General features: G+C 44.1%; 1 protein-coding gene across 4 annotated transcripts in view; it reads right to left on the bottom strand.

Moving 5' to 3' along the window:
• Window positions 1–13,091, bottom strand: part of IQSEC3 (IQ motif and Sec7 domain ArfGEF 3) — a 976,838-nt gene that overhangs the window by 73,187 nt on the left and 890,560 nt on the right. For all 4 annotated transcript variants that reach the window (XM_086952823.1, XM_086952826.1, XM_086952824.1 and 1 more), the window contains 2 exons: window positions 10,569–10,730; window positions 7,445–7,537 (listed from right to left, as the gene is read on the bottom strand). In XM_086952823.1, coding sequence (XP_086808949.1) covers window positions 7,445–7,537; window positions 10,569–10,730 — 255 coding nt within the window. The remainder of the gene's footprint in view (window positions 1–7,444; window positions 7,538–10,568; window positions 10,731–13,091) is intronic.

Genomic DNA, 13,091 nt, shown 5'->3' with positions numbered 1-13,091 from the left:
TTAAAGTAGGGAGAACCAGCTCTCAAATATACAGCATTGAGCGCTTAACTTCTCAAGAGTTGTGGTTTGTAAGCTATTAAAAGGAGGACTGGGAAAGCATTACTTATCTTCAAACTATAAATCAAACTTTTTTTAAACAAAGTATGAAATTTTTAACAACGTATGCCATTATTTAACCTGTCAGCCCTATATTTGGATCTGTATGTTTAGAAGACACTGGATAAACCTTGATTCTAGAGTGTTATATTTTACACAGTAGTGTTAATTTTATATATGGGCTCTGTCATGCTTCACTCGTCTCCCAAATGTGAAACTATAATCAGAGGGCTGAAGGGTCGGCTCAAAAGAATTAAATATAGGGTTTATCAGCAGACCACAAGTAGGAGTGGGTTGAACTTGAGGTATTTAACTCCACGGAATTCCTCAGAGTTACATAAAAACTCTGAGAGATTCCGAGAAGTTCCACCATGGAGTAAAAATGAGCACCTCTCGTTGCTTGTGCTATGATTTAGCACCAGGAGTGCAATTCGTACTGAAAAATCATCGGGAACGACATCACGCAGCGCGCCAGAGGTCCCAGCTAATCGAGTTGATTTTGTTGCCGCTCGAGTAGATTTTCTACACTGCTGCCAGCTTTTTTTTTTTTTTAAGAGTTTTATATAGCGCTAACTAGACCCGAAGATATCAGGTATCAGAGCGCTTTAGATGAGCATCAATTTCATTACAGATGGAAACATTCATTATTTGGTAGGCACGGCGATATTAAGTGATTTGCCCATAATCACAGAATGTTGAGCGTTGTTGCCGAGACTTGAACCCGGTTCCCCAGCTTCGAGGTTGAGCGCTCTAGCCATAAGGCTACATCCTCTCCCTTTCTGACAGCAAATGGTTGTGAGCGCCCACGTTAGAAAAATTGCACCAGATGTTCTCCTAGCAACTGGAAAGCGCACTAGGGAAAGTAAAATCTTGCTCTAGATAACCAACTTACCATCCTTGAGCCACATACTAGAAAAAATTACGCCACGTGGCGATAGGCGGAATTTGACCGTAGCATCAAAAGTTTGAATTCCGCCAAAGCCTGCTCAGCCTTCCAGAAGGTTGGTAAATTGAGCACAATAAACTGAAAAATAGTTGCATTTGTTGCTGTTCATTATCTAACACTGCAGCCAAGAGCCTGTATAAACCCAACTGCAAGGTGGCGAGTAACAGAGGTTGGTGGGTTAACAGGTGTAGACTCTCCTTGAGAAGTGAGTTGAGAAGTATGGTCCTGTCTGGGAAGAAGAGGGGAATCAGAGTTAAATGCACTGAGGGAGGCGAGTAGTCAGGACACAAGGGGGAGATTGGAGATGAAGGAGAAAGCATTCCAGAGTTAGGAGCGAACAGACAAAAGGAGCTAAAGCGGGATTGGCCACAGTGAGGGTGGAGGAAATCAAGATGAAGCCGAGTACCAGAGTAGAGGTTCCAAATATGACCCTAAAGATGAGAGGAGGCTAGGAGCTTCATAATTATGTATTTTAAGAAAGCAGAATTAATCTACAGCACAAAGAAGCAAGGCCACCAAAGCAACTGAAGATGAGAAGTATTCTAATGCTGTCCACCAAATTCAGGTTAGTTGAGAGGTATTCATAGAAAGATGAATGAGAAAAAGAAAGATGCACTACAGAACTGAGTAATGTAAAACCCTAAAGTCCACTGGGTGAGGGAACAGGTATCAAGAACACCCGCCATCAGGTCTGGCTGAAAAGATGACAAAGCCTAATAGAACAGAACTGAGATCTCAAAGCAAACTCAGTTTGACCAAGGGGAAAAGGATTCAATGCATGATGCAAAATTCAACAGAGACAGAATACAAAATATTAAAAAGAATTAACAAAATCCACTTTTTTGGTTTTGATTTTTTTTTCCAACTGATGAATGAAGCCATTTGCATATTAATCCTGAAGTACATATGCATACATCTTCATGAAAGCATGCTGCAATCTACCCATTCTTTCCTGGTCCAATGGTATTTACCGCAATCACTTTACGGTAATTTGCATTACTTTGCATGAACATCTTACTCATCACAGTTCTTATGTACATAAGGTGTGTCCTCACACTGAAATAGATATTGCTGTATTCTATAACTGAAAGAAGGCTGTTTTTGTTTAATACTCTTTCTTCCCTTTCAATCAACCTACCCCCTTTCGTCTATCAAATAGCACCTCATACAAAGTCACACCTAGCACAATCAAGAACAAGCCAACATAGATCCACATAGAACACTGGGAGTCCTGGTGAAGTACAACAGAGGATTGCTCAGGGAGGAAGTGTGGTAATAAAGCTTGCAACATGGAAGAGGAAGAGTCAGAGTATGTAAGATAACTGGTAAGTAAACAACACATTTAACTCTTATCTGTAATTTTTGTCTCAGTCCTCTTGCTGGTAATCCAAGTTCAGTTGTCTGGAACCCCAGAACATTTGTCTACAAAACATATGAGAAAAACCCCAGCGAGAGGCCTGAAAAGGTCATGCAAAGACACACCATTACCTAGATGACCGAATAGGCCTGAACATCATCAAGTCAAATAATAGCAGTGATGAGGACCAAGAGGAAGATACGGGGGAAGAGACAAACCCTAGATCAGGATGAGTTCAACCCACCCATTTCATGAATGGAACAGCAAGCAACATTTCCACAGACCTCATTAGAAAGTTGATGAGATGACTCAAAAGGAGCTAGCTTTCAAAAGTGATGGCAGGCTCCTCAAGAAAAGTCCTTGAGAACCTGAAACCCCAACAAAATAAGGAGAGTTACACCATACAGGAGGTGGCAGAGCCCTCAAAAAACCCATCACACAAGAACCAAAAAGCAAAAGGGACTCTAGTGTAACAGAAGTCAGGGAGATGAAACAGAGTAGCACATAAGTGGAATAGCCACAACTAGCCTACGTGGTTAAGAGACACAGAGTCAAAACAGGCCAAAGCAGGATACAGCGGGAGTAGCCAAAGAGCACTATAGTGCCAACCAGCAGGACTAATCGGGCGAGAGAGAAGACATCAAGAAAGCTGCTTGAAGTGACCTTGAGATAAGAAACCAAAGCCACCATTTCAACAATTTAGGGCACCTGACAGGCCCTGACAGGCCTGGTAGGAGCCTAAATCTTGGAATCAATGTAATCGAATTGAAGAAACACCAAAACAACCTACAGTAGTAAAAGGTCCCCAGTCAGAGTGAATGAAATCATCATCTTCCAGGGGGATGGAAAACCAAGGATCAAAACCTGAACATGTGTAGAGTGTTCAGTGATCATGATGATCATTGTGACATGGAATACCCAAAGGACCTAGTTGAATGACCCAAGGAAGACAAAAGACAAAAAGGCTCACTGGAAACCATACGAATTACAATAGGGCCAGACACAGATCCACTAGTGGATGCATACATCCAAGAGCCATCAGGCTCAGCCCATGAAATGATGTCCTAGAGGAGTTAAGAACAGCCAGAGGAGTCAGGAGTCAGGGAGCAGACCCAACGCCTACCAGGCCATGCAGTTCACAGATAATCGCAGCAATAGGAACCGCCAAGTGTTCAAAGAACCAGTACCCAAAAGAGGCTAAGAACAGTAAACCAAGCATGCAGGTGCATTAGGAGGCAAGGAAAAACCCACCTGCATCTGGTACAGTTGCTACAACTGAGTTGCCTGGGATGCAGTGGAGACTGTCGATCAGGATTACCCAGAAATTCAGCTAACACTTGTCCAGCTGAGGACAGGGGCTGGCTCAGCTGGTCATGAAGCAGATTCAGTAAGAGGTGAACATTGTAAATGGCACCAGAGAGGAGAGGCAGTCGGAAAACATGCCAGAGCACAAGATCGGCGGCCCAGGACCATTAACAGAGATGTCCACAGTATAACAAAAAGGAGCCCTGAGGACATACCACATGCAGCAATGCCACTACAGTTCTCAACCAAAGCTCAAAAAGTAACCCCAGCCCAGACCCTGTCCACAGAAATTCTTGGAGGCAGTGAGGGCGTAGACCAAGTTAGCAAATTGAAGAGAAAGACTATGAGGCCTACAAAAGTCGTATAAGGCTGTGGCAAAGAAAATACACCCAAGAACCACCAAAACTACACTACAAGAGCCCTAACATAGAATGACACATGCCAAGGATGACAGCCAACAATTCAAAATAAAAAGGCAGGCATCTGTCATAACAGAAGAGCCAGAACTCATCCAAGACCATGAAAATAGATGCTATCTCATCAGAACCATATAAGGACTCTGGCCCAAAAGAGCTGCTGACCTAAATACTAAAAAGGTGGCCAAAGGCATTAACCGAGAGCCAGAAGAATACAGCAGAAAGTAGCAAAGTAGTCAAAGAACAAACATTTCTGGGTCTGGAGGATCACTGAAATGATGCATCCACTCTGGAGATATAGGAATGGCCTCATGGTGACAGTTTCACATCCCGTCTTTTCATCCTTTTGAGGTCAATACGATGAATAACAATGAGTTGAGTAACAATAAACATATGTATTCAGTGTCAAGATGCCCCTAGGAGTGAACAAAGTATGTTAAGTAAACCTGGCCCTTGCCTCGCCCAAATACATGGCAGCAGATGAGGGCAGGCAAGTCAATGGCACAAAAAGGTTGCTCTGGGCACCAATGAGGCACGAAAGATAGCCCCCACACACCACTGAGTAGCCAAAAGGCAGATGTGATAGTGGGCTTCAGGGCTTATCACATCCATGGGGCCCAGTGCCACTATCCACGCTGCACAATGATGGATGCCCTGAAGGCAGAACCAACGCATCACAGAGAACAACACACCTCAGAGACAAGCAACTAACAGTCAATGCCTTCTTCTGTAAGTTGTGTGTCACAATATCGAGCTACACATATATTGAATCCACTTCACGGACTACAAAATATTTGTTATGAAAGCATACATGGGGAAATACAGACTTACTATTCTTTACTCCACATCAACTTACCTTCATGATGTGTCAGTACATTGGTAGGTCGATAATTAAACTTCGATACTATAGCAGAAAATCTTATGTGAGCTGCAGATGTTACCAGTCTCAATTAAAATGCAGTTAATGCAGCAAAGTGAGAATGACACCAACCCCGATTCCTGCCAGAACCAAGCCATATGCAGGCAAAAACAAGTACCAAGCACCTGTACGGGGGCAGCCCAGAAAAAGGTCCAGAAGCACACAAATGTTCAGCCAAGCAGGGCAAGACAAACAGGGCTGCAGGACCAAAGTGCTGGTGGTAATAGATCCCCAACCGAGCAAGTGAGAGACAGAAACCCTCTGCAAACCAAGGACAAAAAGAGACTTGGCAACAGCGAACCCATAGGTCACCTCATCAGGATGAGGGTGGAAACAGAGCCAATGGCCCTGCTGTCCAGCAAATGTGTGTTAACCCCCTTGCCACACACACACCCCCACTGCCCTACTGAGACAGAGAGAGCAATATTGCAAAGTAAAAGCAAAAAAAATCAAAGTATTTACACACATAAAGCCACCATAGAACAAGTGGAGCACCTGGTAGCAGACACCAGTAAATCACTAGGCCGACCCAAATGCACCAATCAATGCTTGCCGAAGTACACTGGACCATAGGGACTGGCGCAGAAGGAATGGGGAGACCAGAGATGAAGGAAAGGCTGAGAGGCATCTCTGGAACATTTAAACGCAGACCAGAGGTATGTCCTTCTACAACAGGCACCGTAAAAGGCACATTGCCTGCCAAACATACAAGTCACCCGACTCAAGAGACACCAAGATTACAAAGCCAGGTATCATCATGTCTGATCCCCTACAACAGCAGTCCCAAAGAACATGAGGTAGAGAGTGATGGGTGATTACTGCAGCCATTAATTCAGTAAAGCACCTGAACCCAACACAAGCTACACAAGCCTCGCAGAACAGACCATGCCACATGACGACAGATTCCGCCACCAAGGCAACAAAGGAAAAAGTGTTGGCTACAGCTGGGACTTAAAAAACATTTTACCCGGTAGCCAAAAACGATGGCCTGCCATGTATGCCAGGCCTCCCACAGGTGATTCCACATATTAAAAAAATGTGAGAACGTGGGGACAAAGCTCAATAAAGTGAGGCACCCTCAGTGTATGGCCGCCGCATCAACCAATTCATCCCGGCTAGATCACCTAAGCAGGACCGACTGAGGCCCAACACAGAGAATCACTAGCTGCAACAAGGCAGTGAAAGAGGAAATCAAAAGTGACAATACACAACATATATTGCATAAGGAAAGTAGGACATCTGTTTCTGCATTCTGGCCTGTGTAAGAGGTACTGCCTTATGGATAAACGGACACGGTATCAAAATGGAAGGAAAGCTATCCACCGAGTAAAGGGAAGCAGCCTTTTTCTCACCTATTCAAACCAGGGTCTCAGAGTGATGACTCACCTAGTGTACACAAGGACTGACAAGAAGTGTAGATGAAGGGGTGTAGATGTCAGCAGTGAGCACTAACTCACTAAGCCATCTAATCAGAATGGGATAGCATTGGATTTCCAGTAGAAGCAAAGAATAATATCCACATCTCATAATTTACAACACTTAATATAAAATCAAGGTCAACATGATGATGGAACATTCCTAGACCCATCCTGTGTCTTATCTCTGTGAAAGTTAATTTGTTTTTTAAAAAGTCATACATTGTAATTGCGACACCTATTGCATCACCAACAACGTCTACCATCCCTTACATGAACCTTAATAACAATTTAGAAAAAAGTAAGAAACAAACCGAGAAAGAAACAAAGAAGGAAAGAAAGAGAGGAACAAAAAACAAACAAGGATAGCGGGAAGGCAAGAAAGGAAGAGGGAAGGAAAGAAAAAAGGAAGCAAAGATAGCGATAATGAATGAAATCAAGAATAAGGAAAAGAAAGACGGAAGGAAAGAATCAAAAAGAAAGAAAGAAGGCAAGAAATAAAGGAAACTACCTTGTGTGTAGATGTGTACCCAGCAGAAGAGCATAATGCAGGCACTCAAAGTGAAGTTAACCAGTGGCTTTGTTAAGCTGACCCATTGCTGTATGTGGTAATGGGTGGAAGCAAAATGTGAATGACACACCAACAAACCAATGGATAAAGAGAGGTGGCTGCAAGCCTGCATACGTAAGCATATTATATGTTTCATTTTAGTAACATTAAAGGTTTTGGCTAACACCAGTCCTAAAAATCAAAACCCTATATAAAATAAAGTAAAATATAAGCCATTCCGAAGTTAACAGACTTGTCCTTCAAGTTTAGTCTCTTTATGTAAATGGTAAGACTATCAAGCGCTACAAATGATGCATATGAAGTAGCTCCTAAATTATCCAGTAAGCGCTTCGATCTCATGAGCGGTACAGAATACACCATAGAAACATCAACATGGTACAAGTGCAAACTTTAAGATTGACACGTGAGGGGCAACTGACCTGTCGGAGAGCATTGCCTGGATTGTGGTTCGCCTCGAGCTGGATTTGCTTTCAGCAACAGAGACTTTTCACCCGGAGGTTTCTCCTGTTCCCCTGTGAGATATGAGTAGGTAATGAGTATTACAAGGAGGGGGGTGAGTAGCAGAGTTTAACAAAAGAGGGTGACAGAAACCAATATGGGAGAAAAGGCAATGTACGAGGGAAATAAAGCCAATATTAATTGATGAACATAAAGATAATACAAAAAAATGAGAGAGAAAGCAAAACATGTAATATCATTAACACCTCCAGTTCGTAGACAAACATCACATAGACAAACACATCTCCCTCTCTCGTTCTCTCTCTCAGAGACATAGAAAAGTCACTTTTTTCCCCACAGAGTTTTATATGGCGCAAACCTGACCCGAAGGTTCAGGATATCAGAGCGCTTAACATAGCGCCAGTTGTGTTACATGAGCACACATTCATTTTAGGTCTTGCCTGAGCCAGCGCATGCACTGCTCGGCGAGACATTTAGTGAGTGGGTTTTGAAAGTGCTACCACAGGCTTTTCCTGGCCTCTAGCTTGCGGTTACGCGCGCGTGCACACGTTCAGCCGCCATCTGCCTTTCTGTAATGGCTTATTAAGCCTTCCAGTGCGTGAATTATGCTCCTCCACTCCCTTGCTGTCTGCTCTTAGTCCCCCTTCCCTTCTCCCTCGCTCTCCCCGTCAGCTTCATCCTCCTTGCTCTCTGCTATCACTACTCCCCTCCCTTCTCCCCTTTCCTTCTCGTTAGCTTCAGGGTAGACTTTATTGTTTTAAAAAAATTGAAACAATGTGCTATTTCCCTTTAAGTGTACTGCAGTCATGTGATCTCCTCGTGATGTTCTGGCATTAATTTAACCTTGTTGAAGGTAAAGCGCTGGTGCCAGGATTGTAGCAAAAGTAAAGAAATAGATATTTTTTTCTATTTCTTTACTTTTGCTACAATCGCGGCACCCGCGCTTCACAAGATGCATTCCCAATATTCTCCTGCTAGCGTGCACTTAGTGGTTACATGCAGTTACAGGCGCAACAGTTTGTCTCGGGCTTTAGGACTGAGGGAGAGCCAGCCTCCCCACACCACATCCGATGGCCCGAGATAGAAAACCCAAATCGCCCGCTTGCTACCACGAGACTCCATTGACAACCCCTCCCTTTTTACTGCAAATCTCAGATCAGCATGTCATGTACTAGAGGCAGAGGGGCCGGCGTGACTCCCCACAATGGAAACAACTTGCTGCACGACAGGGCTGTTTCACATTCGTTGATTCAGGTGCACGTTTGTGTAGGGAAGCGCTGCATGTCATTTTGAAAATCCAACTCCAGCCTCCTGCTACGAATCAACAATAAAACAAGCATTAGCATAGGCAATAGGTCGCGTCTTGGGGCCTTATAAGTGTTTAACCATGCAACAGTTAATGTTGTTGCACCAAGGATATTGTGCTGCATAACTAAATACATATAAGTTCTCCATATAGTACCATGCAGGCCCTGAATACGTAGCTTAGAGTGAGAGTTGACCCAACCATGCACCGAAGACTCGTGCGTGACCCCAACTATCGTCTGTAATGCATTGCATTGGGCAGTGCTTAATCTGCAAAAATATACGTGCCAGGGCTGTTGTCAGGAGGCCACTGCACCTTGTGCGACATATTCCCCTGCCAGTCCTGCCAATGATAGTAACAACACAAGTACTAACATTCACATTCCTACAAGTGTGACAATTCAGACTATTTCAGGCCTCCAAAGCTATAAGAGCTATAAGATTGGCTTGGGTGGCAGGTAATATTAATTTTTAATGCATGTTGAGTTAATAATTAACTGTTGTTGTGGCCATCTCTAAAATTGCCAGAGATCGCCACCTTGTGGCAGACTGTCACAGGCCCTGGAGCTGACAATTAAGTGCTGGTGCCAAGCACCATAAATTACTGGCTCAAATTAAGCACTGATATTGGGTTACTGAGACAACAGAGACAGAAGCCCACCAACGGAAAGTATCTGTTTCTAATGTTGTGGAAAGCCCTAGGACAGGGCCCTGTCACAAAATCATACTCTGCTGCCATGGAACTAGTCAACAGAGGAGCTGACCCGACCAGCCAGTTAGCTGTGGCATGTCACCCGACTGAAAGTAAATACTGTTGGTGTGTCCTCCCTCCCTCCCCACCACCGAATATAGGACACGGATCCTAAGGTATGCGTACAAATGTGGAATTGAACACTAATGAGCAATTGGTTCAAAGTTGATAAACAACATTTCTCACCCTGTTGGTGTAGCAATGGGGAGGCGGGGAGCAGCCAGGCTACCTTCCTCCCTCAAGTCCTAGAACCCTGACATAAACACTGAGATTTAATACTTATGATTGACCTTCTTCACCAGATAGTGACTGGCAATTAACAAGAAGTCAGTGCTTAGTTTGAGACAGTGATTTTCGGGGCTCAGCACCAGCACTTAATTGTCAACACCGGCACTTGTAACAGTCTGCCACAAGGTGGCTGTATCTGCCTAATTTAGAGATGACCACAACAACAGCTAACTATTAATTTAATACACATTAGAATTGACTATTACCTGCCACCCAAGCCATTCTTATGGGTTTGGAGGCCTGAAATAGTCTGAATCGTCACACTTGGAGGAGTGTGATGGTTAGTAGTTGTGTTGTTACTATCATTGGCAGGATAGCAGGGGCAATGTGTGGTGCAAGCTGAGCGGGCCCCTGACGAGAGCCCTGGCATTTATTTTTGTCTAAATTAAGCACTGAAAAAAGCACAAATGCGTCAAATGTTTCAGTCCTAGTTCCCTGCAGATTGCTCCAGGGTTGCTCAGAGTATCCTGCACACACCCTGCACAGTGGAGAGCGATGAACGTCTTACACAGCAAAAATAAACATGTGTTTTTATGTTTGCTCCGTAACCCACCCGGCTTCAAAACCATGTTCAAAAGAGTAAAGAAATGCAGGGGCTGTAGTGGCATCCATCCATAAGGCAGAGCCTTTGTTGTGAAGTGTATACAAACACATATACAGATACATTGATATCGACAATAGCACATACAAATACAAGTCTATGTATTTAGCCAGAAAACATATAAGTGATATACTCTTACATTCAATGCGGATCTGCTCCATCTCGGTCACTTCTGTTATAGACTCCTTCAGGTCCTCCACAAACTTCTGTAACTCCTCGGAGCCCAGCGCACAGAAGTGTAGGACCTGTTTCTTCTCAGATCCCGACACAGGGGTCAGCAGCGTGATGCCATGGGGGTAATCTGGGGGCCATAACCAGAGGCGCGTCAGAAGAGGATTGACAACAACACAGAAAGCTGGATACTGGTACACTCTTTGGAAACTGTAGTCTTTCCTCTAATGAGCAGCGATACAGTGGGAGGAGTTAGCAACAATGACTACTATTGCACAAGACTTAGTCCCCAGTGTAGGGTGAGCAGAAAGAATAAGGGAAATTCACAATGGCATTAAATGTCTATACATCTCATTTTTTAAATTAATGAGATGCTGCTGTAGTAGTAAAATCCAAACTCCACCGGCACTGATGCTGTTTAAGGTGCAGACATAGGAGCCTATTGACAAAGGTATTTTCATCATTAAACATTAGTTTGGAGTGAAAATACCTAATTTTCGGAGAAATCCACATAGTAAATCACAGGCATGGTTAGTGGTCATCTCAACGATTTGCCATGGAAGTGTGGGAACATTTGTGCAACTATCACAAATAGGAACAACAGCTGTGGGTGGAATCAAATATCAGTATCCCAAGCAGGCGATGTAAGTCCAATTTGGATGTTACAGAATTGCTATCCAAGTGCAGAGGGTAGCTTTTGATCTAAGACCTCCTTTCTGCTCCGAGTCCGCCAGGACGTCTAGTCCTCCCTGGTGGCACTATCCTACCAGGGTGGGAAGAGGTTGCAGATGATGAAGCATGTCACAATTACGTGTGTGAGACTTCCACTTCCATAAGAATGATCTCCCCTTCCCTCTGCACTTAGACAGGAATTCTGTAAAGTCCAAATTGGACTTACACCCACCTGCTGTGGAATACTGTTACTCGAATTCCACCTACAGCTGAGTTTTAAATGCCTAGTTGAAATGGAAGTAAACTGTGTACACATACCCTGCAGTGGAGGCCTGAGACAGGTTTAAAATGTTACTTCTGTGGGAGGCACATTCAGTGCAACAGGCCCACTGGCAGCATTTAATTTACAGGCCCTGAGTATATGGTATACCACTTTGGATGTATGATGGAACAACATATTCCTTTGTAACTCATGACGTTACAATGCAGCAATTAAAACGCAAATGTCATTACCAATCATAACCTTTACCATGCACATTTTTACAATGAATATGTGTTTACCACTCATGCCTTTATAATGAATTTCATTGTAAAAGCATGAATGTTCAAGGTTATTGCATGGTAAAGGTTTTCCCTGATCCCAACACTGAGCCATAAGCCCGGCCCATGGTGCAACCACCCTGGCCATTAGCTCTTGAAAAAAAAGGGCTTAGTCCTGAGCCATACAACTAGACCCCGGCGCAACCCCCTTGGCTCCCAGCCCTTAAAATTCCCAGCCCAAGCCCTGAGCCTTAAAACCAGACCTCTGGCACAACCCCTCCCTGGCCACAGCTCTTTTGAAAAGATAGGCCCCAGCCCTGAGTCCTAAAACTGTGCCCCTGGCGCAACCCCTCAACCCCAGCCGCCAGACCTTAAAAAAAGCCCACCCCCAGCCCAAAGCTCTAATGCTGGGCCCGGCCCTGAAAACACCCACGCCCTGTTGTGCAATTGCCATTACCTCGCTTTTTATCCCTAAAGAGAAGGCAGAAGGGTCTCTTTGCTTCTCTAACAACCCCAATTGGCATACATATGCCTTTACCACCATAACCACGCATATGCCCTTACCACAGTACCAAGCATATGCCCATACCATTCATACTGTTACAATCTAATTTGTTGTAAAGGCATTCGTGGTAGAGGCATATACGTTTTAAAATCACGCATTGTAACAACCGTGTGGTAAAGGCTATGTGCGTTAACAGCTGTGTTGTAATGGCTGTTTCCCTGCCCCTTTAACCCCTTCCTTGCTCATGACGAGCTCAGCTCGTCATGAGGCACAGTGGAGCTGTGCTTATGACGAGCTGAGCTCGTCATGAACAATGGGGTTTGATAATCATCAGCACAGGAGGGGAAAACCATTAGCAGCCAAGGTGTTAAAAGGGACTTACAAATAAATCAAATACTGCCAAACAAGTCTACGCCAATCATACCATATTTAGAGGAGAGACAGCACATGCACTTTAGCACTGGTTAGCTGTGGTAAAGTGTCCAGAGTCCTAAAGCTAACAAAAAGGTGGTCAGAAAAAAAGGGTGATGAAGGCAAAAGAGGTTTAAGGGTTACACTGTAGAAAGGATCAGTTCCAACAGACAGAATGGTGAATTCTGGGTTTGCTAGATTACACATTTCACAGGAAGTCATCACTAGTTGGAAGAGCACATGCTAGCCCATTGACTGGTATTTGCCACATGTCTCAAGGGCACAAACTGAGCATAAAAGTGACACCCATAGCACCCAGACCTCAGAAGACATGTGTATTGAAGAGTGTGTAGGAGAGTAGGG

This window comes from Lissotriton vulgaris, chromosome 1_2 (assembly GCF_964263255.1).
Source record: "Lissotriton vulgaris chromosome 1_2, aLisVul1.2, whole genome shotgun sequence".
Classification (NCBI taxonomy): Eukaryota; Metazoa; Chordata; class Amphibia; order Caudata; family Salamandridae; genus Lissotriton; species Lissotriton vulgaris.
Note: the sequence above shows the minus strand (reverse complement) of the source record. Positions and strands in the feature narration are given on the sequence as shown.